Source organism: Lepidochelys kempii, chromosome 9 (assembly GCF_965140265.1).
Source record: "Lepidochelys kempii isolate rLepKem1 chromosome 9, rLepKem1.hap2, whole genome shotgun sequence".
Classification (NCBI taxonomy): domain Eukaryota; kingdom Metazoa; phylum Chordata; order Testudines; family Cheloniidae; genus Lepidochelys; species Lepidochelys kempii.
In genome coordinates this window covers 7116864-7142546 of record NC_133264.1, presented here as the reverse complement: position 1 = coordinate 7142546, position 25683 = coordinate 7116864, and the positions used below count along the sequence as shown (strand labels likewise).

Below are 25683 nucleotides of genomic sequence, written 5' to 3'. Positions count from 1 at the left end.
CACCAGCGAGTGCACTGAGCTTTTTGGTTGCTGGGCACGTGGCATCCTATTGAATCACAGAACAAAGGAAATTCAAAACAAAGAGCCAAGACAACCACCATCACACCATATTCACACTTTCATGTAACAAGCATTCTCAATGACCAGCAGCTAAACAACCTTAACTTTGCCACTGAAACAAAACACACAGTAGCTACAAAGCATAAATGAACTTTATCCATTCATCACCACTCCTTCTCTCATTTGCACAAAAACACATTCATATCTTACTCTTATTCACACAAGTGTTGTTTAAAAGGTCAGTCTACAATCCACAAAAACCAAAGACACTTTACCAATTCACCACCACCTGAGTATCTGTCTTACCCATCTAATCTTTCTTGGGTGTTTCTACAGCACGCAGCTGCAGATAATATAAGAGGTATCCAAATGACAGCCTTCCTCTTCTGAGCAAAATAATTCCATGTAAAGTGTCATTGAAACAACACTGCATGAATAGACACTGTTCTTACACCAGATCACACAAATACGCCTGCCACTTTCAAACAGGAATTATTAATGTCACAACAAATCATCCAACTCGGTACTGCAGATACTGAGGGCTGTGATGGTGGTGGGTTAATACCTGGAAATTCACAGTACTATTATTTATATTATCATAGTGCCTAGAAGTCCCTGTCATGGGTCAGGACCCCACTGTGCTAGGTGCTGTACAAACATAGAACAAAAAGATACACTATAAACTCTTTGGGGCAGGAACTAAGTACAAGACAAGACACAGCAGATGAACACAGATGGCCAGGGGAGACAAGGAAACAATGTCAATGCAACTGGCAGTGTTCTCAGCACACCAGTGGCCTCACTGTTGTCAGTTTTCTGTAGCCTCGTAGCAAAGGAGAGTTTTAAGGAGGGTTTTGCAGGATGATAATGAAATCGTGTTGTGGATGATCTTCTCCCATGTGTGAGGAGCGGCTTGGGGGAAAGCATGATGGTATCTGCTTGAAAATGTAACCATTCGGCACTGGAGCCTGACAGCATGGGCTGATAGGAGACAGAGCTGACTTTTCAATACTGTTTAGAGTTTATGTGGGGAGGAAATATTCAGGAGCACCCTTAGTTGAATTAACTTTTTGGTAGGGGAATAAATATTAAGTTTCAACAACCCCGTGAGGTAGTTACATATTATTCCCATTTTACAGATGAGTAAAACTGAGACAGATGTGAAAATAGGGTGTCCATGTGTCCAGTTTTCAACTGAAAAATCCAGTTGAAAAGGGAACCTGACAGTGTCCGGTCAGTACTACTGACCAGACACCCAATGTCCGGTCACTGTGGGTGGGGGAGGCACTGGGTCATCACCCATGCCAGCCTCTACTCAGCCGGTGCCGCCTCCTACCTGCATCGGGCAGCTGCAGCTCCCAGGCCTAGTTCCGCAGGCAAGTCCCCCCGCAACCTGGGCCTGGGGCAGATGGGGGAAGCAGCAAGTGATGGGGAGAAGAGGAGTGAATGAGGGTGGGGTCTTGGGGAAAAGAGGCATGGCAGGGTCTCAGGGGAAGAGGCGGGGCCCTGGGGGTGGGGGGAAGAGGCAGGGCTGGGGAGGTTCTGGCACTCCTGCTGCAATGTCCAGTTTTTAAATATTACAAAGTTGGCAACCCTATGTGAAAACCAAGCCCAAGGTCACAATGAGGCAGTGGCAGAGCTGAAGTTCTGGTTCACAGTTCCTTGACTAGGCAAGAGACCACAATGCCTCCTCATAACGTTAACAGGAATGATGACAGCATGTCACAGTGATAAATGTCATTAGCGAGACTGGCAAAGAATCACTAGGTCCTAAGCTTTGTTCAATCAATACTGACTATAAGGCAGAACCCAACTGGAACTTAACACATAGAAAGAGGGCTCAAAAATCCTTTGGAACAAAGAGAGCAAAAGTATTCTGTCTCCTTACAACCCCTGGCAATGCAATCCTAGCTTTCTGGGTGTCTCGACTCCCTCCTGCTATGTGATTATTGTTTCCTTTAATCTGATAATTAATTGCTCTTGGTTTCCTCTGTTGTAGTTTGTCTCCCATTGTTCAGTATTTACATTACTCAACAGGAAATCAGTGAGAGGTCCTGTGATCAGAAAGGTGTGCTTCCTGTTAGGGCCCACCCTTGCTTGCTCAGATACAGAAAACAGACCTTCTACAGAACTACACCAAAGTAGCGAAAGGAAGTCATGTGAACAAAAGCGAGGGACTATAAATTGGTTATATTAAAAGCTACATGAATTCACTTTGTCCTGCACAATATACACTATACACACACCCCTTCATATTCACCCTCACACTCCAAGGCAATAGCTTTCTGCACAGGTTTGGATTTTTAATTTCCTTTGTGAGTGTAGAGTTCATCACCAAGTGGTGATCAATGGCATATATCGAAAGGGCAGGTATGGTGCAAACTTCTTCTTGGCTAAATACGTCTCATTCTTACTGTCCATAACCCTGCTATGCCCTTGCTGTGGGGAAGGCAGAGATTCTCTGGAGCAGAGGATGCCACTCTGAGAAAATAATGCAGTTTGGGGATATAAATGCCCACTAGGTACTGATTAAGTCAAACTAATTCTCTCCTGTACCCTAAAGCAGGTTTGGATCCCATCTCTCCAGCGGTGGCAGTCGAGTGCAGCAGCTTTGTAACCGGGCTCTGTTTTACAGGCCTGAACGAAACTAGACGCCACTAATTTTTCACAAGGTCACTGCTGAACAGGATCTCCTTCCCCTGGCTAAACCGACCCATTTAAAATGTGAGGAAGCTGCTTTAGCAGTTGCACTGTCACCAAACCAGCCTCAGTGGTGCAGGCACACGCGGGTTCCATCAGCGCAGCATTGCGAGAACAGAATCTATGCGACATAACCGGTGCTCTCCCAGGGCAGTCAGAGCGCACAGGAATCATAGATCTTTTCCACCTCTACCATCTATTAGGTTATCTAGTCCATCCCCCTGCCAAAGCAGGATTGTTCTTTACAGTTTATTCCCTGGTGTTCAGGGGATAAGAAATGCTTTCACTTCTGAGCCTAGCGAAATCTCACTATTATCTATTGAATGACGAGCCTTAAATATTTAAGCACATGTCCCAAAAGAGAAGGTTAACAATGAACTTTGCAGGTGAGGCTGTTCAGGACGGGGGGGGGAATTATTTTCCAGACATTTCGAGTCTCATTTTAATGATATAAAACAATGGCGCTTTCGTTACGAATAAGGAACTTTGGCTGCCAGCCTGGTCGACCGCTCTGTTCCCAGAAGTATAGCAACCTCCTGTAGTTTCACAAGAGAGGTAGCTCTATGGCCTTTGAGCAACAAAGTCAGAAGGAGCTCTGAGCTGGAGCCCAAAAATACCTGTTTCTACTTGCAAAATAGTAAATATACACAACACAACTGATACAGCCCCACTTACATTGTCACAGATAAGAAACCACGTCATTTACGTCTCTTCTATTGAAACACATCCACTGTTTACACAATTAAACTGTCTTAGATAACGTTTTAATTCTTTTCCCTGCCCCGAGAACTGATAGGAGTGCTGCTGGAAAATATGATTATTCCAACTACAGTATCTCACAGCAAATGATGCTTTGGAGATGACCCTTTTTGAAGTGAAATATGTGCTTCATGTACCTAAATGCCTTGATAAAGTTATGACATCATCAGCATTTATTTCCATTTATAAGATTTGTATCCATAGCTCTAGGTGGCATGAAGAATTCTGTAAGAGCGATCACTCTTCCCTTATCTATTTTGTCTAGTAGATTTCAACCCAACCATTTTCGTTTTGTTTCCTGTGTTATTAGGTGTCCTGTATCTGCACAGCTTGGTGAAGTTATATTTAAAACAAAACAAAAAAGCCCAACAACTTTGCCACAAAATCCTATGCTTTTATTCAAGTCTGATTTTCCCTTTGGAGTCTTTAGACCAATCAAGAGATCAAAGGAGTTCAGCTTGGGTTTGCTCTCGTAAGGGCTGAGAGGAGGGGTGAATAGCCCCAGGTTACGGATGCCGAGGTTACTGACCTGGTCTAAACGAAGAGCACCATCAATGAAGCGCTGTTTGCGCAGATGCTTGGCGATTTGGTGGAGGTTTAGGACAGCTTGGTGAATTTCATCGACTGGGTGCTGAGGAGAGACTGGAGGCAGTTCTTCTGACCCAAAAACCCTGTTGGGGTTTTCAATCATACTCTGTGCATGGTCATAGCTCAGCTTCACGCAGGAACAGATAACGGTTCGCCCAAACCATTCATCAAGGATCTGCAAAATCAGAAAATGTAAATGAAGTCATTAATTACAAGAGGAAGAACCTGCCATCCTTCACAACAGCTTACGTCTTTTTTCCTCATGTTAAAAATAAAAAAAATCCAATTAAACAGAGAAGTGGCTTGCATGCAGATTGGTAGGTAGAACCCCGAACACGGGCATCTAAACTTTGCCCATGTGACAGTCTAATTAGAAACCTACTAGAAGCTGGAGGGTCACATCTAATATGCAGCAGATTGCAGCCACCCTTCATTACAGGGGTGTGGCCGACAGAAAACAAACTGTGCCCTGAGGTTAATAGTCTTGCTTGGATCAAGATGGGGGCTGCCTGCTGGGACCTCCAAGTCAGACAAATGTTTGTAGGCTACACTGTAGAAGTACGTGGGTTGTACTTTGGCCCCTGTTGGTCCAGACCTACCAATCTCCATCCCCCTCATTTCAATGGGTCTTAAGCCCATTACCCAGGCCACGATTCAGCCCAAAGAATCACAAGGAATAATCTGTGAGTTTCCACTGTCTTTCTGATCCAACAAAGAAATGTTGCCAGTAAGCACACATGAAATCAATTAAAAAAAATTCAAACAGAAACCACCCATATTTTTAAACTATTTAATAAAAGGTCTCTAACAAATTATTTGTTAGGACAGAAAGGAAAAGAGCCACATTTTCAGATGAGGCATGGTAGCAATGTTGCAGAGCTGCTTATAGTGGTGAATGCATGATGGGACAATGGGGAACTGGCTCTGGGACAGGGAATCAGACTCATCAAAGGGTGACAGGGCAACAAGACGTTTGGAGAAGAAGGTTGAGGGTCAAACTCAGCAAAAGTGCTCAGAGGACAAGCAGAGCGTTTTAATTCTGGCTCGGCTCGAGCGGCAATCTCACATCCTCCGTCGGAGCAACGGGGGCCATTCAAGGAGGAGGTAGCTTTGGCAAGTGGGAGTGTCCCAGGAGGAATGCCAGGTCTCAGCAAGGCAGAGTGAACCAGGGCATTGCCAGAGGAGGGCATGAACTGGGGGAGGATTTGCCATTGACGGAGCTGATACACCCCTACAATTCACCTCCTTAGCGCACCAGCATGCGCACATGCAGCATAACTCAACAGACGGGAGAAAGGTATATCACTGGGCATCTAGGTCTATTTCCTATTACATGAGGTCATGTCCTCAACACTGGGACACATTTTTCTAAGTCTTCAGCAACTAGAGGGTAATGGCTTCTGATTTAAAGTTCTCGGAAGTGTAGTTGATGATGTAGAGGGGTGTGTGTGTGTGTATATATCATATATGTGCATTTAAAGAAATTATTACAATTAACAGAACTAAAGGAATTAGCTGTCCTCCTATTTTAAAAGCTATTCTGTCTGATCTCTGCTCCACTGCGTTCTATTAAGTTCAGTTTAACACTTGTTCTGAGTTGTAGGGTGCTACTTTTACTTGGTCACTGACACATAGTGAGATCTGCTGCCAGGTTGGTCTATTTCTAGTAGGTCTCCTTCCCCTTCTACGTACTGACTGTGTTTTGGTAACACTGAACCCAGGAATTTGAATTCCAAGACCCTGTGCTGATATGCAAAACACATTGGGGCTATTGTAAAAGTTCCCAACTCTTCTGGGTGCCATGTTGTTAATATAAGAAACTTCGTTCTTTCGCCACTGTCAGAGAAATCAGAAATGATACCCAAGGGATAATGCTGGTCTCTTTCCTGCTGTGATGGACGAGTAACAAATACTCAGAAAAGCCTCAGAGTAGCAGCCGTGTTAGTCTGTATTGGCAAAAAGAAAAGGAGTACTTGTGGCACCTTAGAGACTAACAAATTTATTTGAGCATAAACTTTCGTGAGCTACAGCTCACTTCTTCGGATGCATTTTCCACTGAATGCATCCGATGAAGTGAGCTGTAGAAGCTTATGCTCAAATAAATTGGTTAGTCTCTAAGGTACAACAAGTCCTCCTTTTCTTTTTTCAGAAAAGTCTATATTTCAGTGCTTAAAAAAAGCTCTGAAAGTAAATTGGTGCTATTTTTCAGCATCACACACATTATTTCCAAAGTCCATTCTTTAATGGCAGACAGTGTCAGATCACTCTATGGGGAAAAGGTTTTCTTTTTGATGGAAACCAAGAAAACTTTACACACTTTTTTTTAAAAAAAGCTTCTCATTCCCCTCTGTTTGTGGTGAGTGGGGGGTTTGTTTTGTTTTCTTTGTTTGTCTGTTTAAATCTTTGTTTGTCTGGACCAAAAAACTTCCTATCAAAAGCCACGGAAATTTCCTGTAAGGTAACTACGATGCTGCAGGATCTCTTTAAACACTACACCATGGGCAAAAGGCAAGCAGATTAATGAAAAATACAAAAACAACTAGCCGGTTAAAGAAAAATAAACAGTTCATGTTTTAATAAGGCAAACAAAGAGGTTCTCAAGCACCCAGAAAGATTTTGCTCAAAGTAGTGAAATGAGTGGTGGACAAGGCTGAGTTTCCTTTATTGGAACTGAACTCCTTCTAATTTCATTCATCCACACAAACCCTCTGTAAATAAGGGAATGCTCTCCTAGCATGACATTTAAATGTTTTATTATCTCCCTTTTCTTGTCAATGTTCTAATCTCCAGTTATTGGTAACAGCTGCATTAAAACAAGACCCTTATCAAATCTGGTCCTCACCACTATAAGATCCAAAACTGTAATGATTTAGGTACTTAGGCACTAATTATGTCTATCTGTGGGTGAATTAATTCCATCCACATACATCTACATTAAAAAATGTAGAGGACTGGACAAAAAACAGAAAAGGAATTCCTAGTAAAAGCAATGCTTCTCCCACAGCAGAGGTGGATAAAATCCTGGATTTTACAAGGTAACCTATAGCTGGCTTCCTCCTTAATATGGAAGGTGCAACAAAGAGAATTCAAGTACGAACATGCAAAGTTACATTTTTATCTGAATGAATCATCCCTGATTTGGGCAAAGCTGGGAACTCACTATGCAACTTGTAGACTAAGTTAATGAATAGATCTGAGAATTTCCTTTACCTTCTACAGGTTTCAGAGTAACAGCCGTGTTAGTCTGTATTCGCAAAAAGAAAAGGAGTACTTGTGGCACCTTAGAGACTAACCAATTTATTTGAGCATAAGCTTTCGTGAGCTACAGCTCACGAAAGCTTATGCTCAAATAAATTGGTTAGTCTCTAAGGTGCCACAAGTACTCCTTTTCTCTTTACCTTCTAGTTAGAACACAGGTTCTCAACTAGGGAATCCCATTGGGGGGCAGTCCTCAAACAGGTTTCAGGGTGTTGACACCATCTTCCTTTATTTTATGGCTAGTCTGAAGTAGGCCCCAAGACTCTCCTATTGGACCGTGGAGTCACAGTATGAAAAAGGTTGAGAACTAAAGTGATGCTGGTATTCAAAAGTGGACGTGCAACCGCAGGTCTGATTTTCATGAACCATTACTGCACATGTATATTGGTATCAGTGCAATCAGCTAGTTAAAAGTCTAACTGGCCATTTGCATGCACATTTGTAGTAACTATACGTGCAGTTTGCACCGCATGTTTGGAAAACTGGACTCAGTGTTTCCACTGTTGCTTTCTCGGGCAAGCTTTGCTTTAAAGAAGGGAACAAATGCAATCAACTACAGTTACAATGGTATTTAGTTCCAGAACTAAGATGTATCATATAACGCTTCATTAGTATTAGCATTATTAATACCACCTCCACCACACCGCCTAGCAGCCCCAGTCATGAATCAAGACTCCATTGTACTAGGTGCTGTATAAAAACAGAACACAAAGATGGTCCTGCCCCAAGGAGCTTACAAGCGAAGTACAGCACAAGAGGCAGCAGATGGAGGAATACAAGGAAACAATGAGACAAAATACGTGATATGCAGTGGGCACAGCCATACATCTAGATGTTTTTCAGTATGTTAATGAAGGATTAAATAGGAGTAATCAATGGCAAAACCCCACAAACCCGTTAATTTGGCAAATTTGACAGAGGGCAGGAATTTTCCTCAGGTCTCAAAATCTGAGACAAATTTTAGCCTGGAGAGTGTTAGCTATCCCAGGATTAGATAATCTTGAAAATACAGATACAGAATGGGAAGCCCAGTGGCGCTAAAGAGCAATTGATCAACATGGAAAGTTTACCACTGACAAGCAAGACTGTTTCTATACCGTATTTGTATTCCCCCTCCTTTTTTTATTACCAGGGAGATTTGCTTGAAAGTGGGGTCTTGATTTTTAGAAGTTCATCTGTTCCTGTTGCTTAATCCCCACCTGAAAACAACTCCACATGGCAGTGGAATTGTGACATCATAGTTTCCTTGTTGTTGAAATAACCATCGTATTGTACCTTCAGGGTTGGAGTAGGAAGCAGGAAGAGGAAAAGCAGATAAGCTCTTAAACAGAGATCCTATTTCAGACAGATGTCATAACAGTCACGAAATGGATATGGAGAGTAGAGAGAACTACAACAAACGTGGCCTATAAACTGGGTATGTTCCAAATGATGTTTGGATAATGGTTTGCCTTGGAATCAGCCGTCCAATGAGTAACAATATTATACTATATTGCACAACAGATCCACTCCTGATCTTGACGTTTATAGAAGATCTCTCTGCGCATTTTCCTGCCATTTTTCTCAAAAATATCTTATTGTCCCTCACAGGAAGCAACATGGACCAGATTTCTGTTTTGCTGCCTGAAATTTAAATGTTCAACCAAAATCTCACTTTTCCTGCCTGCCTGACAAAAGCAGAGGCCAAATCTTCCAGAGTTCTGTTAATTCCCTTTGGGAAAGGTCGGACACAGTACGGTACAGCCACAGGAGATCAACCAGCATGTGTGTGAACACAGGCTGGCCATGTTCATGGCAAGGCATAAGGACAGGCACTGCCAATAACAGCTGGCGCTGACTTCCCCTGCTATTTTATCTTCTGGACACTATTCACCATTCCTGACCCCTGGAAGGCAGCAGAGTTGGCTGCTGCAGGGTGTTATGGAGTATGCAACTGCGATTCTTGTGACATTTGGTTCTTTTCAACTGGTATATCGTACACTCTAATAATACCTCTCTTAGTACTACTAACATACTGCTTCTGACTGAGGTTTACTGGGTTTTCACACATATATTAAACATATGTTATGGAGACATCGAAATAGATTTTGGATATGTCTTGCCCACATGAATGTACATGGATGCCTGTTGTCGACACTTTCAAACAAATCTAGAGCAGCTGGGAGTGGCTGAAAGCCAGGAAGAAGCACTAATTACATCAGGTGTCTCAGAACACAGCAGTTTACCGTCCCCATTAGCAGTATTGTGTTTCAAGCACCATAGAAAAGGAAACTGGATAGAACCTTACATGCTAGTCTATGTATGCTGCACAGCAGTGGAATTCAGAATGGGGGCTGCATTCTGCCCACACTGACACAGCGCAGCTCAGTTCTTGAAACACATTGCATCAAGGTGACAATAATGGAGCAGTTAATGCACAGATCCTTGAAAAGAAACTTCACAGATGGCACGTCAGAACTTCCTACTGATGTTCACAGGGCTGCACAAGTTGTCGGCCAGACGGCATGGCCTGTTATGCTCGTGTGTAGTACGAAAACAGCTGATTATAATGCAATGAGTGATTTCAAAAGCCCCACAAGATGGCACCCGTCTTCAGAAAGGGTTAAAGGACTGCCATTGTTTTACTTATTAAAAAATCAGTCACTCCCATGTAGGGAATCTGTAGGCATTCTACTGGAGGTTTCTTTGTATTGCAAGGGATTACTGACAAGCCCTTACCCTATAGTGATTCTATCAGGCAGTGCTTTATAAACTCAGCATCAAAATACTGTTTTGTAGACTGTGTAACAAGGTGCTCATAAGGCCCCTGTGTTCCTAGCCGCTCTCCATGTTACATCATCATTCCTTACAGCTCTGCATGCCACTGACAGAGAAATCGAAGTTCAAAGGCCACGTTCAGCGAGCAGAACAGCCTGTTGACAGACTTCACCTCTTACTAACCCTGAAAAGAGAAAATGATCCCATTTCTCCTGCCTACACAAGCACCACAGTGTAGTGGCAAGAGGTGCTTTGCCCTGACTCTCAAGGATAAGCTCTTGGAGAAAAGCCAAGCTGGAAAAAGGGTTGTGGTTGCCGTCTCCTCTTAGAAGGAGTAAGGTTCATTAACTTCCTTCAGTTCCTATTCAAACCCAGTGACCCAAACTTCCATTCAGACTTGAAAGGCTTCCCAGGAGAAATCTGTTTGTTGAGTTGGCTGTAGGCAATCAGCCTTCCAAAGGAAAGTGTAGACTCTGATGTCAGAGACCTTTCCCTGCTGGAATGCAGCCTGACTTCAGATATCAGCATCCCTGAGCAGACATGAGGAAAGACACTGTGACTCCTCCAAAAACTTTCACTGGCTGAAATGTGGTGGATCTAAGTGTTGTTCTAAAACCAAGCATCAATATCTAAGAGGTAAGTGTCAGCAGCTCCTCTTCATTGTTCAAAGAGCACTCGGTGGTAAATAAAAGGCCAAATGAGTACCTGGTATTAGAGGGTGCCTTGAGCAATTAGAATTCAGGATACAGAAAGCTGAAGATTTCCCAAACAACAGTCTAAACCCTTCATAATGCTAGAGATGGGCCAAACGCAGAGCTGCCGCTGAACTTTGCAGTGCAGCCCCATTGCTAACACATACAATGAGATTCTGAGCCCTCTGGAGCAATGTGGACATTTACAATGAAGCCAAACTAATTTTCATCGGAAAGGTCACCTGAGGATCACCCCAAAAAACAGTTACTCCAACAACCTTGGCAAGGACACAATGCATAAAACCTACACACTTATGGGAGAGCAGCAGGCTTGAAATACAAAAGAATCCTTCCTGTTTTCCAAAGCCTTTTAGGGAGGGGACATGCAGTCACCATTCTGAGAGGGCTCTGCCACCATAAAAGCAACCGAGGAGCAGACTGTTATGCAGCCCTGAGGGATGGGAGTTGAACGGAGAGAAAGAAATGAAGACCCACGAAGAGCTGACTGCTCCCCACACCACCTCAGGTCAAACATGAAGACAAGTGGAATATCACTTGATGCCCTCAATGCCAACATGTTGCAACTGCATGCCTGAAATCAGGAGAAATAAAGGTGATGTTCATTTACGCACTGCACGGCCCCAAAGAGTACAACCAGGTCTTTTTAATATATGCCCATTAATATACTTTCTAGTTCTGTAAGCAATAATCCAAACTCATGATTAAGGGCATAAGCTGCCTACCACAGGGGTCAGGAAGGAATATTTTCCTCAGTCACAGCACTGCATAACTGGCTAAATGTCAGGGGGGGCTGAGGCGCCAAATCAGTATCTGGAGCTTCAGAAAAATGTAACTATTTCTGGAGACAAGATCCTAAACAGACAAGTGGCCTACTATGGTGCTGTAGAAATCCTCTGTTCCTAACATTCATTCTCACTCCCAGTCACCATCAATAACATTGTTTCCATCCCTCTTATCACGAGGATGTGCCAGTCATTTGTTCCACAAAATCCTATCCACAGGACACAGTGTTCACAGATTGGGGAGACTCTTGAAGCCTTTATTTTGAGCAGATATGTTACTGGATTACCCATTTTAGTCCCCTAACTATCTGTTTACATCAGTGGGGCCCAGTGCTGATGATGACCTTGCCCAGGAAGAATGAAGGAGACAGGGTTACCTTGCCTTCTGGAGTCATTTTCCACATTACAGAAAACGTCAGTCTGTCTTTCATAGGATTGAGACTGCATAACTCCTCGCAAAGCAGCCTGGGAAGCATAGGGATCACCTGAAAAACAAGACCGCATGGGTGAGGACATTCATTTCTTGTGGTCCTGACTCCCCCGCAAGGCACAGGTCCCCAACAAAAAGCAAGGAAAAGATCTAAACAGAGTCACTTAAATGGAGCATCTCTTCAGCTCTCAAAGTTACAATCTCTATGCCTTCTGTAGCCTTTTTTGTTGCCACTTTAACATTGGGCGGGATGGGGGAAAGCAAAAGCATAGCATAACTGGGAAAGTCAGGAGTTTTCCAGTGGTCAGAGGCATAGGAGTCTTGATTCTGTTCCCTGCTCTGTCACATGCAGACGGACATTAGGTAACTAATTTAACTCGCCCTAATTTACCCTCTGCAAAATAGGTATAATACTTCCCTATGTCACAGAGATGACACAAGGCTTTACTGAAGTTTGTACAGCACTTCGGTAGCCTGGGTCAAAAGGTAGTGGAGATATTGGCTAGATAACCAAACAAAAGCACTTGTTTTATGACTAGCCTACATGTACTAAGGGGATTGAGAAGCCAAGACAGGGAACAATGATTATTTTTATTGTACTCACTTCCAGTTCAACACAATACCAGTGTGTATCAGAACCAGACAGAAGTCATTAGTTGGGATTTCATCTGTGAAACAGTAGCCCATGTCCAATCAATATTTGTGAAGCTGATCCCTGCAGCCTATCAAATAAATTATTCCTAAACAGACTATAGCCGAGAATAAAGGTTTGGGGCCCACCCAGTTCTCCTGCTGGGGTAAATCAACATAACTCCAGCGATTTCAGTGGTGTTACGCTGATTTACGCCAGTGAGGAGTTGTCTCTCTGGTTATTTTCTGGGTGACACCTGTGGAAAAGATCATATTTAGCAGCCATTTAGTGAGTCAAACCTTATGATTTGAAGTTTCATTTTCGTATTTCCTCTCTCATTATTGACCCTTTGGAAAACAGTAAATACACTTGTCATAAATATAAAGGGAAGGGTAACTACCTCACTGTATACAGGGCTATAAAACCCCTCCTGGCCAGAAGCAACATCCTGTTACCTGTAAAGGGTTAAGAAACTCAGCCAACCAGGCTGGCACCTGACCCAAAGGACCAATAAGGGGACAAGATACTTTCAAATCGGGGGGGGGGGACAGGGGAGGGCGGTGGTTGTTTTGTTTTGTTTTGTTTGTGCTCTTTGTTTACGGGGTTGTTTTGTTTTGTTTGTGCTTTTTGTTTACATGGTTGTTCTCTCTTGGGACTGAGAGAGGCCAGACAGAAATCCATCTTCTCCAACCCATCCTAATCCAAGTCTCCAATATTGCAACCAGCATAGGTAAGCCAGGCAAGGCGGATTAGTTTATTTTTTGCTTTATATGAATTTTTCCTGTGTTAAGAGGGAGGTTTATTCCCGTTTTCTGTAACTTTAAGGTTTTGCCCAGAAGGGGATCCTCTGCATTTTGAATCTGAATACCCTGTAAAGTATTTTCCATCCTGATTTTACAGAGATGATTTTTACCTTTCTTTTTTTTTTTTTTTTTAAATAAAATCCTTCTTTTAAGAACCTGACTGATTTTTCGTTTGTTCCAAGATCCAGGGGTTTGGGTCTTTGATGATTTTGTAACCAATTGGTTAGGATGTTATTCTGAAGCCTCCCCAGAAAAAGGGGTGTGTAGGGCTTGGGGGGATATTTTGGGGAAAGACGTCTCCAAGTGGGCTCTTTCCCTGTTCTTTGTTTAAAACGCTTGGTGGTGGCAGCATACTGTTCAAGGACAAGGCAAAGTTTGTACCTTGGGGAAGTTTTTAACCTAAGCTGGTAAGAATAAGCTTAGGGGGTCTTTCATGCAGGTCCCCACATCTGTACCCTAGAGTTCAGAGTGGGGAAGGAACCCTGACATGGTGGCAGAGCGGTGGGATCATTTTGAACCAAAAGCACAGACCTGAAGAGCATTTTTTTTAAAGCTGAGAGATGTGAGAGGGTTTTCTGTCTATTTGCCTGGAGAGAAAGGTGTTAGTTTTTTTACAAAGGGATTTTTCTTTTTTGAGCTGGAGTTTTCTCTACCTAAAGGCAGGGCAGATAACCTCCTGCAGGGAAATTCACAAGTGCCCCCCACCCCTACATACTCTTGGGTACAGCTAGAGTTAAGCACAAGAAAGCAGGCAAATGACTACCAGTGAAGCAGCTAATAAACTAGAGCTGGCCAGATTCGAAGCTGAAGAGAAACAAAAAGAGCATGATAGACAGATGGCCTTAAGGCGCTTGGAGATGGAGGCAGAAAAAGCCAGGGAGGAGGCAGAGGAAGCTGCCCACAAGAGAGCTATGGAGAAGAAAGAAAAAGAGAGGAAGCATGCACTGGAGATGGAGAAGGCAAGGGCTCAGCAGAATATACCAACCAACCCTAGCAATCCTTCTCCAGGTACCGCTTCCCAACCCAGAAAGATCCCCACCTACAAGGCAGGCGATGATACCAAGGCCTTCTTAGAAAACTTCGAAAGGGCCTGCCTTGGGTACAGCATCTCTACAAACCAGTACATGGTAAGCTGAGGCCGCAGCTCAGTGGACCCTTAGCAGAGGTGGTGGCGGTAATGCCTAAGGAACACATGAACAGTTATGAACTTTTTAAAACCCAGGCAAGAGAGTCAGAATGGGGCTAACACCCAAGCATTCCCGTCGGCCCTAAGGTGGAAACCAGATGTGTCATTTACCCGACACGCCTACCACATTGTGAAACATTGGGATGCCTGGATATCGGGAGCAAATGTTAAATCTCCAGAAGAGTTGCCCTTCCTAATGCAAATGGGGAAGTTCTTAGAGGGTGTTCCTGAGGAAATGGAAAGGTACATCCTAGATGGGAAGCCCAAAACTGTAATCACGGTGGGGGAGACTGGAGCCAAACGGATGGAGGTGGCAGAAAGAAAAAAACTAGTAGCACTTGGGGCGAATATCAGAAGGGGCAATCCGAAATAAAACCCTATCACCGGGGGCAACCCAAGGCCCCACCTACATCCCAAGGAAAACCCCAGGCACCTTATCGCCCCACCACACCATTCTCCAGCAACCCACCTCGCCCCAGTGACCAGTCAACTGGGCGATGTTTTAAATGTAATGAGCTGGGGCATGTGGAGGCCAACTGCCCCAAGAACCCCAACAGATTACCGTTCATTGCACCGGGGTCACACCAAAGGTCCTCGGGCCCAGATGCCTCCCAGATACCCTTAGGACGAAGGGAAACTGTGAGTGTGAGCGGGAAGAAGGTTACAGCATGGAGGGACACTGGAGCGCAGGTGTCAGCCATCCATCAATCCTTAGTGGACCCCAACTTAATCAACCCAGAGGCCCAAGTGACAATTCAACCCTTCAAGTCCAACTCTTTCCATTTGCCTACAGCCAAGTTGCCTGTCCAGTACAAGGGCTGGTCAGGAATGTGGACTTTTGCAGTCTAGGATGATTATCCCATTCCCATGCTGCTGGGGGAAGACTTGGCCAACCAGGTAAAGCTGGCCAAGACGGTGGGAACAGTCATCCACAGCCAGACTAAGCAAGCTTCCACACCTATCCCTGTTCTTGAGCCTTCCACCAGAGCCCAGTCTGTGTTACCAGAGACCCAGATGGAGGTGGTGGCACCGGATCCCCCACCAATGACTACAACGGCCGTAGTGGATCCAGTCCCAGAGACCCAGCCAAAGCCAGTACCCGAACTGAAACTGGCGAAGCAACCAGCACCAGAACCATTGCCAGCACTGAGTCCAGTGCTTGCAACTCCGTCTACAGCTCCAACACCAGAGGGCACCACTGAGCCTGCACTGGCAGCAGCAGCAGATGACCCTACACAAGAGGTTCAGCCAGAGCCTGAAAAACCTGGTGGCTGAACTTTGTGACTTTATCCTGACCCATAACTATTTTACATTTGGGGACAATGTATACCTTCAAATCAGCGGCACTGCTATGGATACCCGCATGGCCCCACAGTATGCCAACATTTTTATGGCTGACTTAGAACAACGCTTCCTCAGCTCTCGTCCCCTAACGCCCCTACTCTACTTGTGCTACACTGATGACATCTTCATCATCTGGACCCATGGAAAAGAAGCCCTTGAGGAATTCCACCATGATTTCAACAATTTCCATCGCACCATCAACCTCAGCCTGGACCAGTCCACACAAGAGATCCACTTCCTGGACATTACGGTGCTAATAAGCAATGGTCACATAAACACCACCCTATATTGGAAACCTACGGACCGCTATGCCTACCTACATGCCTCCAGCTTTCATCCAGACCACACCACACGATCCATTGTCTACAGCCAGCTCTACGATACAACCGCATTTGCTCCAACCCCTCAGACAGAGACAAACACCTACAAGATATCTATCAAGCATTCTTACAACTAAAATACCCACCTGCTGAAGTGAAGAAACAAATTGACAGAGCCAGAAGAGTTCCCAGAAGTCACCTACTACAGGACAGGCCCAACAAAGATAATAACAGAACGCCACTAGCCGTCACCTTCAGCCCCCAACTAAAACCTCTCCAACGCATCATCAAGGATCTACAACCTATCCTGAAGGACGACCCATCACGCTCACAGATCTTGGGAGACAGGCCAGTCCTTGCTTACAGACATCCCCACAACCTGAAGCAAATACTCTCCAGCAACCACACACCACAACCACTAACCCAGGAACCTATCCTTGCAACAAAGCCCGTTGCCAACTGTGTCCACATATCTATTCAGGGGACACCATCATAGGGCCTAATCATATCAGCCACACTATCAGAGGCTCGTTCACCTGCACATCTACCAATGTGATATATGCCATCATGTGCCAGCAATACCCCTCTGCCATGTACATTGGTCAGACTGGACAGTCTCTACGTAAAAGAATAAATGGACACAAATCAGACGTCAAGAATTATAAAATTCAAAAACCAGTCGGAGAACACTTCAATCTCTCTGGTCACTTGATTACAGACCTAAAAGTTGCAATTCTTCAACAAAAAAATTTAAAAAACTGACTCCAACGAGAAACTGCTGAATTGGAATTAATTTGCAAACTGGATACAATTAACTTAGGCTTGAATAAAGACTGGGAGTGGATGGGTCATTACACAAAGTAAAACTATTTCCCCATGTTTATTCCCCACCCCCCACTGTTCCTCAGATGTTCTTGTCAACTGCTGGAAATGGCCCACCTTGATTATCACTACAAAAGGGTCCCTCCCCCCCACTTTCCTGTTGGTAATAGCTCACCTTAAGTGATCACTCTCGTTACAGTGTGTATGGTAACATCCATTGTTTCATGTTCTCTGGTGTATATAAATCTCCCCACTGTATTTTCCACTGAATGCATCCGATGAAGTGAGCTGTATCTCACGAAAGCTTATGCTCAAATAAATTTGTTATTCTCTAATGTGCCACAAGTCCTCCTCTTCTTTTTGCAAATACCCCATAGTGCACCAGCGGAGAGCGGTTCTCCATCAACGGAAACAGCCCCATCACCTGCATCGCTTCCAGAGAGATTAAGCCCAGCTTCACAATCCAGTGAGGAACTGATGTCTCCAGCATCAAGGGAACAGTTCCAGGCCGAACAGGAAGCAGATGAAAGCCTCCAGAGAGCCTGTACAGAGGCACGCACCAACCCACCACCTCTCAACTCTTCTAATCGATCCTGGTTTGTTGTAGAAAGAGGACTTTTATATAAGGAAACTCTTTCTGGTGGGCACCAGGAAAACTGGCATCCTCAGAGACAGTTGGTAGTTCCAACTAAGTACCGGGAAAAGCTCTTGAGCTTAGCCCATGATCATCCTAGTGGCCGTGCTGGGGTGAACAGGACCAAAGACTGTTTGGGGAAGTCATTCCACTGGAAGGGAATGGGCAAGGATGTTTCTGCCTATGTCCGATCTTGTGAGGCATGCCAAACAGTGATAAAACCCCAAGACCAGGTCAAAGCCCCTTTCCAGCCACTCCCCAACATTGAGGTTCTATTTCAACAAGTAGCTGTGGATATTCTTGGTCCTTTTCCAAAAAAGACACCAGAGGAAAGCAGTACAAACTGACTTTCATGGATTTTGCCACCCAACGGCCGGAGGCAGTAGCTCTAAGCAACACCAGGGCTAAAAGTGTGTGCCAGGCACTAACAGACATTTTTGCCAGGGTAGGTTGGCCCTCCGACATCCTCACAGATGCAGGAACTAATTTCCTGGCAGGACCTACGGAAAGCCTTTGGGAAGCTCATGGGGTAAATCATGGTTGGTTGCCACCCCTTACCACCATCAAACCAATGGCATGGTGGAGAAGTTTAATGGAACTTTGGGGGCCATGATACGTAAATTTGTAAATGAGCACTCCAATGATTGGGACCTAGTGTTGCAGCAGTTGCTCTTTGCCTATAGAGCTGTACCATGTCCCAATTTAGGTTTTTCACCATTTTAACTTGTATATGGCCGCAAAGTTAAGGGGTTTTACAGTTGGTGAAGCAGCAATGGGAGGGGTTTACACCTTCTCCAGGAACTAACATTCTGGACTTTGTAACCAACTTACAAAACACCCTACGAACCTCTTTAGCCCTTGCTAAAGAAAACCTAAAAGATGCTCAAAAAGAGCAAAAAGCCTGGTATGATAAACATGCCAGAGAGCGGGCCTTCAAAGTAGGGGACCAGGTCATGGTCTTAAAGGTGCTCCAGGCCCATAAAATGGAAGTGTCATGGGAAGGGCCATTCACGGTCCAAGAGCACCTGGGAGTTGTTAATTATCTCATAGCATTCCCTACCTCAGACCGAAAGCCTAAGGCCTGGGCTACACTAGGGGAGGGTTCGAACTAAGATATGCAACTTCAACTACGCTATTCGCGTAGCTGAAGTCCAAGTATCTTAGTTCGAGTTACCTGGCCATCCTCATAGCAGCGAGTCAACTGCGGCAGCTCCCCTTGTCGACTCCGCTCACTCTTCCTGCCGAGGTAGAGTACAGGCGTCGATTCAGGGATCGATTTATCGCGTCTAGACGAGATGCGATAAATCAATCCCCATTAGATCAATCACTACCTGCTGAGCCGGTGGGAAGTGATGACATACCCTGAGGTGTACCTTATTAATTCTCTAAAGCCCTTTTATTGCAGAGAATTAAAGGTTTGTCAGTTTACAGCCCAGGCAGGAGATAACGCTGAGTGGCCTGAAGGTGTCTACTACAAAGGGAAAAGTGATGGTGGCATGGAAGAGGTGAACCTCTCCATGACGCTTGGGCGTAATGCAATGACAGCAGATCAAGGAGCTGTGCACTAGCTATGTGCTGACATTCTCAGACACTCCAGGACTGACTGAACGGGCATACCACTCCATTGACACAGGTAATGTTCACCCAATTAGAGCCCAACCTTACCGGGTGTCTCCTCAAGTGAAAACTGCTATAGAACAGGAGATCCAGGATATGCTAAGATGGGTGTAATCCGCCCCTCCCACAGTGCCTGGCCATCTCCAGTGGTTCTAGTTCCCAAACCAGATGGGGAGATACGTTTTTGCGTGGACTACCGTAAGTTAAATGCTGTAACTCGCCCAGACAACTATCCAATGCCACACATAGATGAACTATTGGAGAAACTGGGAAGGGCCCAGTTTATCTCTACCTTGGACTTAACAAAAGGGTACTGGCAGGTACCGCTAGATGAATCCGCCAAGGAAAGGTCAGCCTTCACCACACATGTCGGGCTGTATGAATTTAATGTGCTCCCTTTTGGGCTGTGGAATGTACCCGCCACATTCCAAAAACTTGTAGATGGTCTCCTAGAGGGATTGGGAGAATATGCAGTCGCCTACCTTGACGATGCGGCCATATTTTCGGATTCCTGGGCAGAACACCTGGAACATCTACAAAAAGTCTTCGAGTGCATAAGGGAGGCAGGACTAACTGTTAAGGCTAAGAAGTGTCAAATAGGCCTAAACAGAGTGACTTACCTTGGACACCAGGTGGGTCAAGGAACTATTAACCCCCTGTGACGTTACTGACATAAGCTGGGACCGTATAGATCATTGTTGCAACCAAAGTCCTGTAGTGGCATCAAATCTTGTATAAAGGGGGTCAAATGAGGTGTCTAAGACAAGGTTATGGCTTGCTGGTTATGATTATACTGTCTATATGTGTATCATTTTTATAGTTAAAGTTATGAATATTGGCTCTATACTGTCTGTATTTCAAACCTGTGCTATCTTTCTGGGGAACACTCCAGTCAAGTTGGTGTCAGCTCTGCCTAGCTGGCTTGATGGCCCATTAAGGACCATCAGCTATATAACTGACCCATTGAGAGAAGGTAGACTCGCCTTACGACTCAGCAAGGTGTGCAGGGACCTGCCTATGGACAGAACTCTGAGGTTTTTCCAGGCCATGTGCTGGATAGCTTGTCTTTGGGACAAAGAAAGAAAGACCACATGGCAAGAGACTATAAAAAGCTGCTGCAGCTCCTCCATCTTGTCTTCAATCCTGCTTCATACCTCTGAAGGGACTCTGCTACACACTGAAGCTTTGAAGGAAGGACTGAATGATCCATCCCAGCTGTGGATGTTCTCCAGAGACTTGATTGAATCTGCAGTTTATTCTATCACTGCTGCAAGCCTGAACCAAGAACTTGGCCATCACTGTATGTCATTGATTCCATTTAACCAATTCTAGCTCTCATCTATATTTCTTTCCTTTTATGAATAAACCTTTAGATTTTAGATTCTAAAGGATTGGCAACAGCGTGATTTGTGGTAAGATCTGATTTGTATATTGACCTGGGTCTGGGGCTTGATCCTTTGGGATCGAGAGAACCTTTTTTCTTTTACTGGGGTATTGGTTTTCATAATCATTTGTCCCCATAATGAGTGGCACTGGTGGAGATACTGGGAAACTGGAGTGTCTAAGGGAATTGCTTGTGTGACTTGTGGTTAGCCAGCAGGGTGAGACCAAAGTCTGCTTTGTTTGGCTGGTTTGGTGTGCCTTAGAGGTGGAAAAACCCCAGACTTGGGCTGTAACTGCCCTGCCCTAAGCAATGTGTCCTGAATTGGCACTCTCCGTTGGGTCCCCGCCAGAATCAGCATCGTTACACCCCCTACAGGCCAAAGTGGAAGCTATCCAAAAGTAGCCTGTCCCAAAGTCAAAGAAACAGGTCCAATCCTTCTTAGGCTTGGCCGGATATTACAGGTAATTTGTACCTCAATACAGCCAAATTGCCGCCCCACTGACAGACCTAATCAAAAAGAAACAGCCAAGTGCCGTTCAGTGGACTGAAGAGTGTCATAGAATCATAGAATCATAGAATATCAGGGTTGGAAGGGACCCCAGAAGGTCATCTAGTCCAACCCCCTGCTCAAAGCAGGACCAATTCCCAGTTAAATCATCCCAGCCAGGGCTTTGTCAAGCCTGACCTTAAAAACCTCTAAGGAAGGAGATTCTACCACCTCCCTAGGTAACGCATTCCAGTGTTTCACCACCCTCTTAGTGAAAAAGTTTTTCCTAATATCCAATCTAAACCTCCCCCACTGCAACTTGAGACCATTACTCCTCGTTCTGTCATCTGCTACCATTGAGAACAGTCTAGAGCCATCCTCTTTGGAACCCCCTTTCAGGTAGTTGAAAGCAGCTATCAAATCCCCCCTCATTCTTCTCTTCTGCAGGCTAAACAATCCCAGCTCCCTCAGCCTCTCCTCATAACTCATGTGTTCCAGTCCCCTAATCATTTTTGTTGCCCTTCGCTGGACTCTCTCCAATTTATCCACATCCTTCTTGAAGTGTGGGGCCCAAAACTGCACACAGTACTCCAGATGAGGCCTCACCAATGTCGAATAGAGGGGAACGATCACGTCCCTCGATCTGCTCGCTATGCCCCTACTTATACATCCCAAAATGCCATTGGCCTTCTTGGCAACAAGGGCACACTGCTGACTCATATCCAGCTTCTCGTCCACTGTCACCCCTAGGTCCTTTTCTGCAGAACTGCTGCCTAGCCATTCGGTCCCTAGTCTGTAGCTGTGCATTGGGTTCTTCCGTCCTAAAGGCCTTTAACTAGCTTAAAGCGACACTCATGTCTGACCCTGTGCTAAGGGCCCCAGACTTTGACAAACCGTTCCTAGTAACCACAGATGCGTCTGAGTGTGGTGTGGGAGGAGTCTTAATGCAGGAAGGACCGGATCAAGAGTTCCATCCCATCGTGTTTCTCAGCAAGAAGCTCTCTGAGAGGGAATGCCACTGGTTAATCAGTGAAAAGGAATGTTATACCATTGTCTACGCTCTGGAAAAGCTATGCCCATACATTTGGAGACACCTGCAAACCGACCATGCTACGCTACAGTGGCTTCATACCGCCAAGGGAAATAACAAAAATCTTATTTGGTGGAGTTTAGCTCTCCAAGATTTTGATTTCGACATACAACACATCTCAGGAGCTTCTAACAAAGTGGCTGATGCACTCTCCCATGAAAGTTTCCCTGAATCAACTGGTCCAAATCGTTCTTAAGATGTGGGAAATATTGTTAGTCTTTATACAGTTAGTAGTACATTTAGAGATGCATGTGTCTTATTAACTGTTTTCTCCTAGAGGTCCAGGAAGAAATCACAGCCAGTGTTTCACCCTATCTGTGATTTGGGGGGCGTGTCAAATATAAAGGGAAGGGTAACCACCTTTCTGTATACAGTGCTATAAAATCCCTCCTGGCCAGGGGCACCATCCTGTTACCTGTAAAGGGTTAAGAAGCTCAGCTAACCTGGCTGGCACCTGACCCAAAGGACCAATAAGGGGACAAGATACTTTCAAATTGGGGGGGGGAGGGAGGGGGGTGTTGTTTGTGCTCTTTGTTTACATGGTTGTTCTCTCTTGGGACTGAGAGAGGCCAGACAGAAATCCATCTTCTCCAACCCATCCTAATCCAAGTCTCCAATATTGCAACCAGTATAGGTAAGCCAGGCAAGGCGGATTAGTTTATCTTTTGTTTTATGTGAATTTTCCCTGTGTTAAGAGGGAGGTTTATTCCTGTTTTCTGAAACTAAGGTTTTGCCCAGAGGGGGATCCTCTGTATTTTGAATCTGAATACCCTGTATTTTCCATCCTGATTTTACAGAGATGATTTCTTTCTTTCTTTCTTTCTTTCTTTTTTAAATATAAAATCCTTCTTTTAAGAACCTGACCGATTTTTCCATTGTTCCAAGATCCAGGGGTTTGGGTCTTTGATGATTTTGTAACCAATTGGTTAGGATATTATTCTCATGCCTCCCCAGGAAAGGGGGTGTGTAGAGCTTGGGGGGATATTTTGGGGAAAGACGTCTCCAAGTGGGCTCTTTCCCTGTTTTTTGTTTAAAACGCTTGGTGGTGGCAGCTTACTGTTCAAGGACAAGGCAAAGTTTGTACCTTGGGGAAGTTTTTAACCTAAGCTGGTAAGAATAAGCTTAGGGGGTCTTTCATATGGGTCCCCACATCTGTACCCTAGAGTTCAGAGTGGGGAAGGAACCCTGACAACACTAATCAAAATGTGCATCTTCTTATTGTTTATGTAGGGTCGGTAATGAGCCTGGTACTTTACAGAGAAGGAGGAACACAAATTTCCTGCTCAGAATTGTTCACAATATAAATATTTTAGATATTGAGTTTAAGTTTTATTTCTACTGTTAAATCCCACCACCATGGTAAACATAGAAATAGCACTATCTAAGTCACATTAAAACGCCCTGTTCCAAATCCTGACACCCATATGTTTTAGAGATAGTTCTGCTGTATCTGGAAGTCTGATGAATAACTAGGCTCCCAAAAGGCAGACGAAATAAAAATTGGGGTCTCTCTTTTTTTTTCCAAAGTACATACATTTCATATTTACCTTTAGCTTTCAAAGAAAGTTCTTAGAATATTTAATCACATTTGTAGTTTGGCACTAGACCACTGCTCATAAACCCACCCTAATTGCACTGTGTATTAATGCCAAAAGACTAACTGTATGGTCTCTTGACAATTCAGGAGCCACTTTCAACATGAATCAGCAGTGTTCAACTGGAAGGTCAGAAGGGCATAGATTATGATAAGCTGTTTCCCGCAACACAAAGGCTGTCAACTGTGTTATTCCAGTTGTGAAAAGCATGTTAACAATACTAGTAAGTTCATAATTTACAGATATACTACGTGAGGTCTGCCATGCTGCCTGGAAAGGCCAACAACACAAGGTTATAAATTTAGAATGAGTTCTGTCAACACACAGCAGAAAAGAGAACATAGGCATTATGTAGAGAAAGGTTATGGGATGTTGGAAATTCCCACTTTACTAAAATCTCATGTGATTGTTTTGAGTAAAATCCTTACCGACATGTACAGATCACACAAAACAAGTGGTAGCAGGTTCAGTAAAATTCCTAAATGCATAACCCAGAATAAAGAACACAGTTGCAAGTGCCTCTTCTCTGGAAAACTGTCATCTTGTGATAACTGAGACTACGGAGATCACATCCAAAATCCATAAGGATCCACACTCTGATAGCAATGATACTTGATTTGCATACTTTTGTGTACGACAGCTTTCCCCTTCCCTGATCTCTTACTGAAGCAACAATATTCTGATAGAGAAATACAGGATCCAGTATGCTTTGCATGAAACCTCTGGTTACCCTAGGCATAAAATATAGCTCATATGACATGAGGGGGTGCTCTTGTTTTAAAATGTTCTCTTAAGTGCAGTTGAGCATGATTCATAACTGACTCAAGAGGCTATAATGGCATAGAAGGGGTTCTGATGATGTAAAACATAAAGCTTTAACTCAGATTATAATTATAGTACTAAACACTCATCTTCAAGCAATCAATTGTTACAAACCTACTATATCGAGTAGAGAAGTATTACTCCCATTTCACAGACAGGGAAAAGGAGTTAGAGGCAAACTGATTTGAATGAAGCCAGAGAAATCATCGTGCAAGGGTTGTTCCAATTCACAGTCCTGTTTTAGGCACTTAAGTTAGTAGTTCCACTGAAGTCAGTGGGACTTTTCATGGTTTGCACTCTTTTCATGTGCTTAGTTACACACATGCTTAAGTGCTCTGCTGAATTAAGTCCTTAGTTCTGTGTTCAGGCCACACCTCCATAGTCCTGGTCAGTTGTCTGCATCTGTTTAATATCTGGATTCGCCGATATTTTTTACATAGAGAATAAATTCACAGCTGTGAAATACAAAGTTTGGGTCATGCTTGCACATTTCATCTCATGGCCTGACCACTAACACGATACAGTCAAATACTGTATGACAAACTAAGCATCTGATTTCTTAAGACATGCGAGTGCAGTATTTATACATAAAGCAGTAACAGTTCCGTCAGGTTTTGAGAAGAAAGGAGTGATTAGGGGTTGTCCCGTGGCTCCTTCTTTCACCAGAAAAGGCTTTTGCAACAGGACTTGGGGTAGGAGGAGCACTCTGCTTTTCAGAGGTACATATTTAAAGATCTGTGAAAGATTTGCAAAGTATCAGTGATGCATAGCCGTGTCTCAAATAATCAACGGAGGCCTCATCTCCTCAAATGCCTTACCCTTAGAACGTGCAAGGTGACCATCTGCCAAGAGATAGCAATGTATGCCAGCCAGTACATGGATTACTATGGAATGTAGACAT

At 44.3% G+C, this 25683-nt stretch overlaps 1 protein-coding gene across 8 annotated transcripts in view; it reads right to left on the bottom strand.

The window, feature by feature from the left end:
* DIS3L2 (DIS3 like 3'-5' exoribonuclease 2) overlaps positions 1-25683 on the bottom strand; it is a 285705-nt gene that overhangs the window by 92109 nt on the left and 167913 nt on the right. For all 8 annotated transcript variants that reach the window (XM_073359152.1, XM_073359149.1, XM_073359151.1 and 5 more), the window contains 2 exons: positions 11995-12102; positions 4049-4282 (listed from right to left, as the gene is read on the bottom strand). In XM_073359152.1, coding sequence (XP_073215253.1) covers positions 4049-4282; positions 11995-12102 — 342 coding nt within the window. The remainder of the gene's footprint in view (positions 1-4048; positions 4283-11994; positions 12103-25683) is intronic.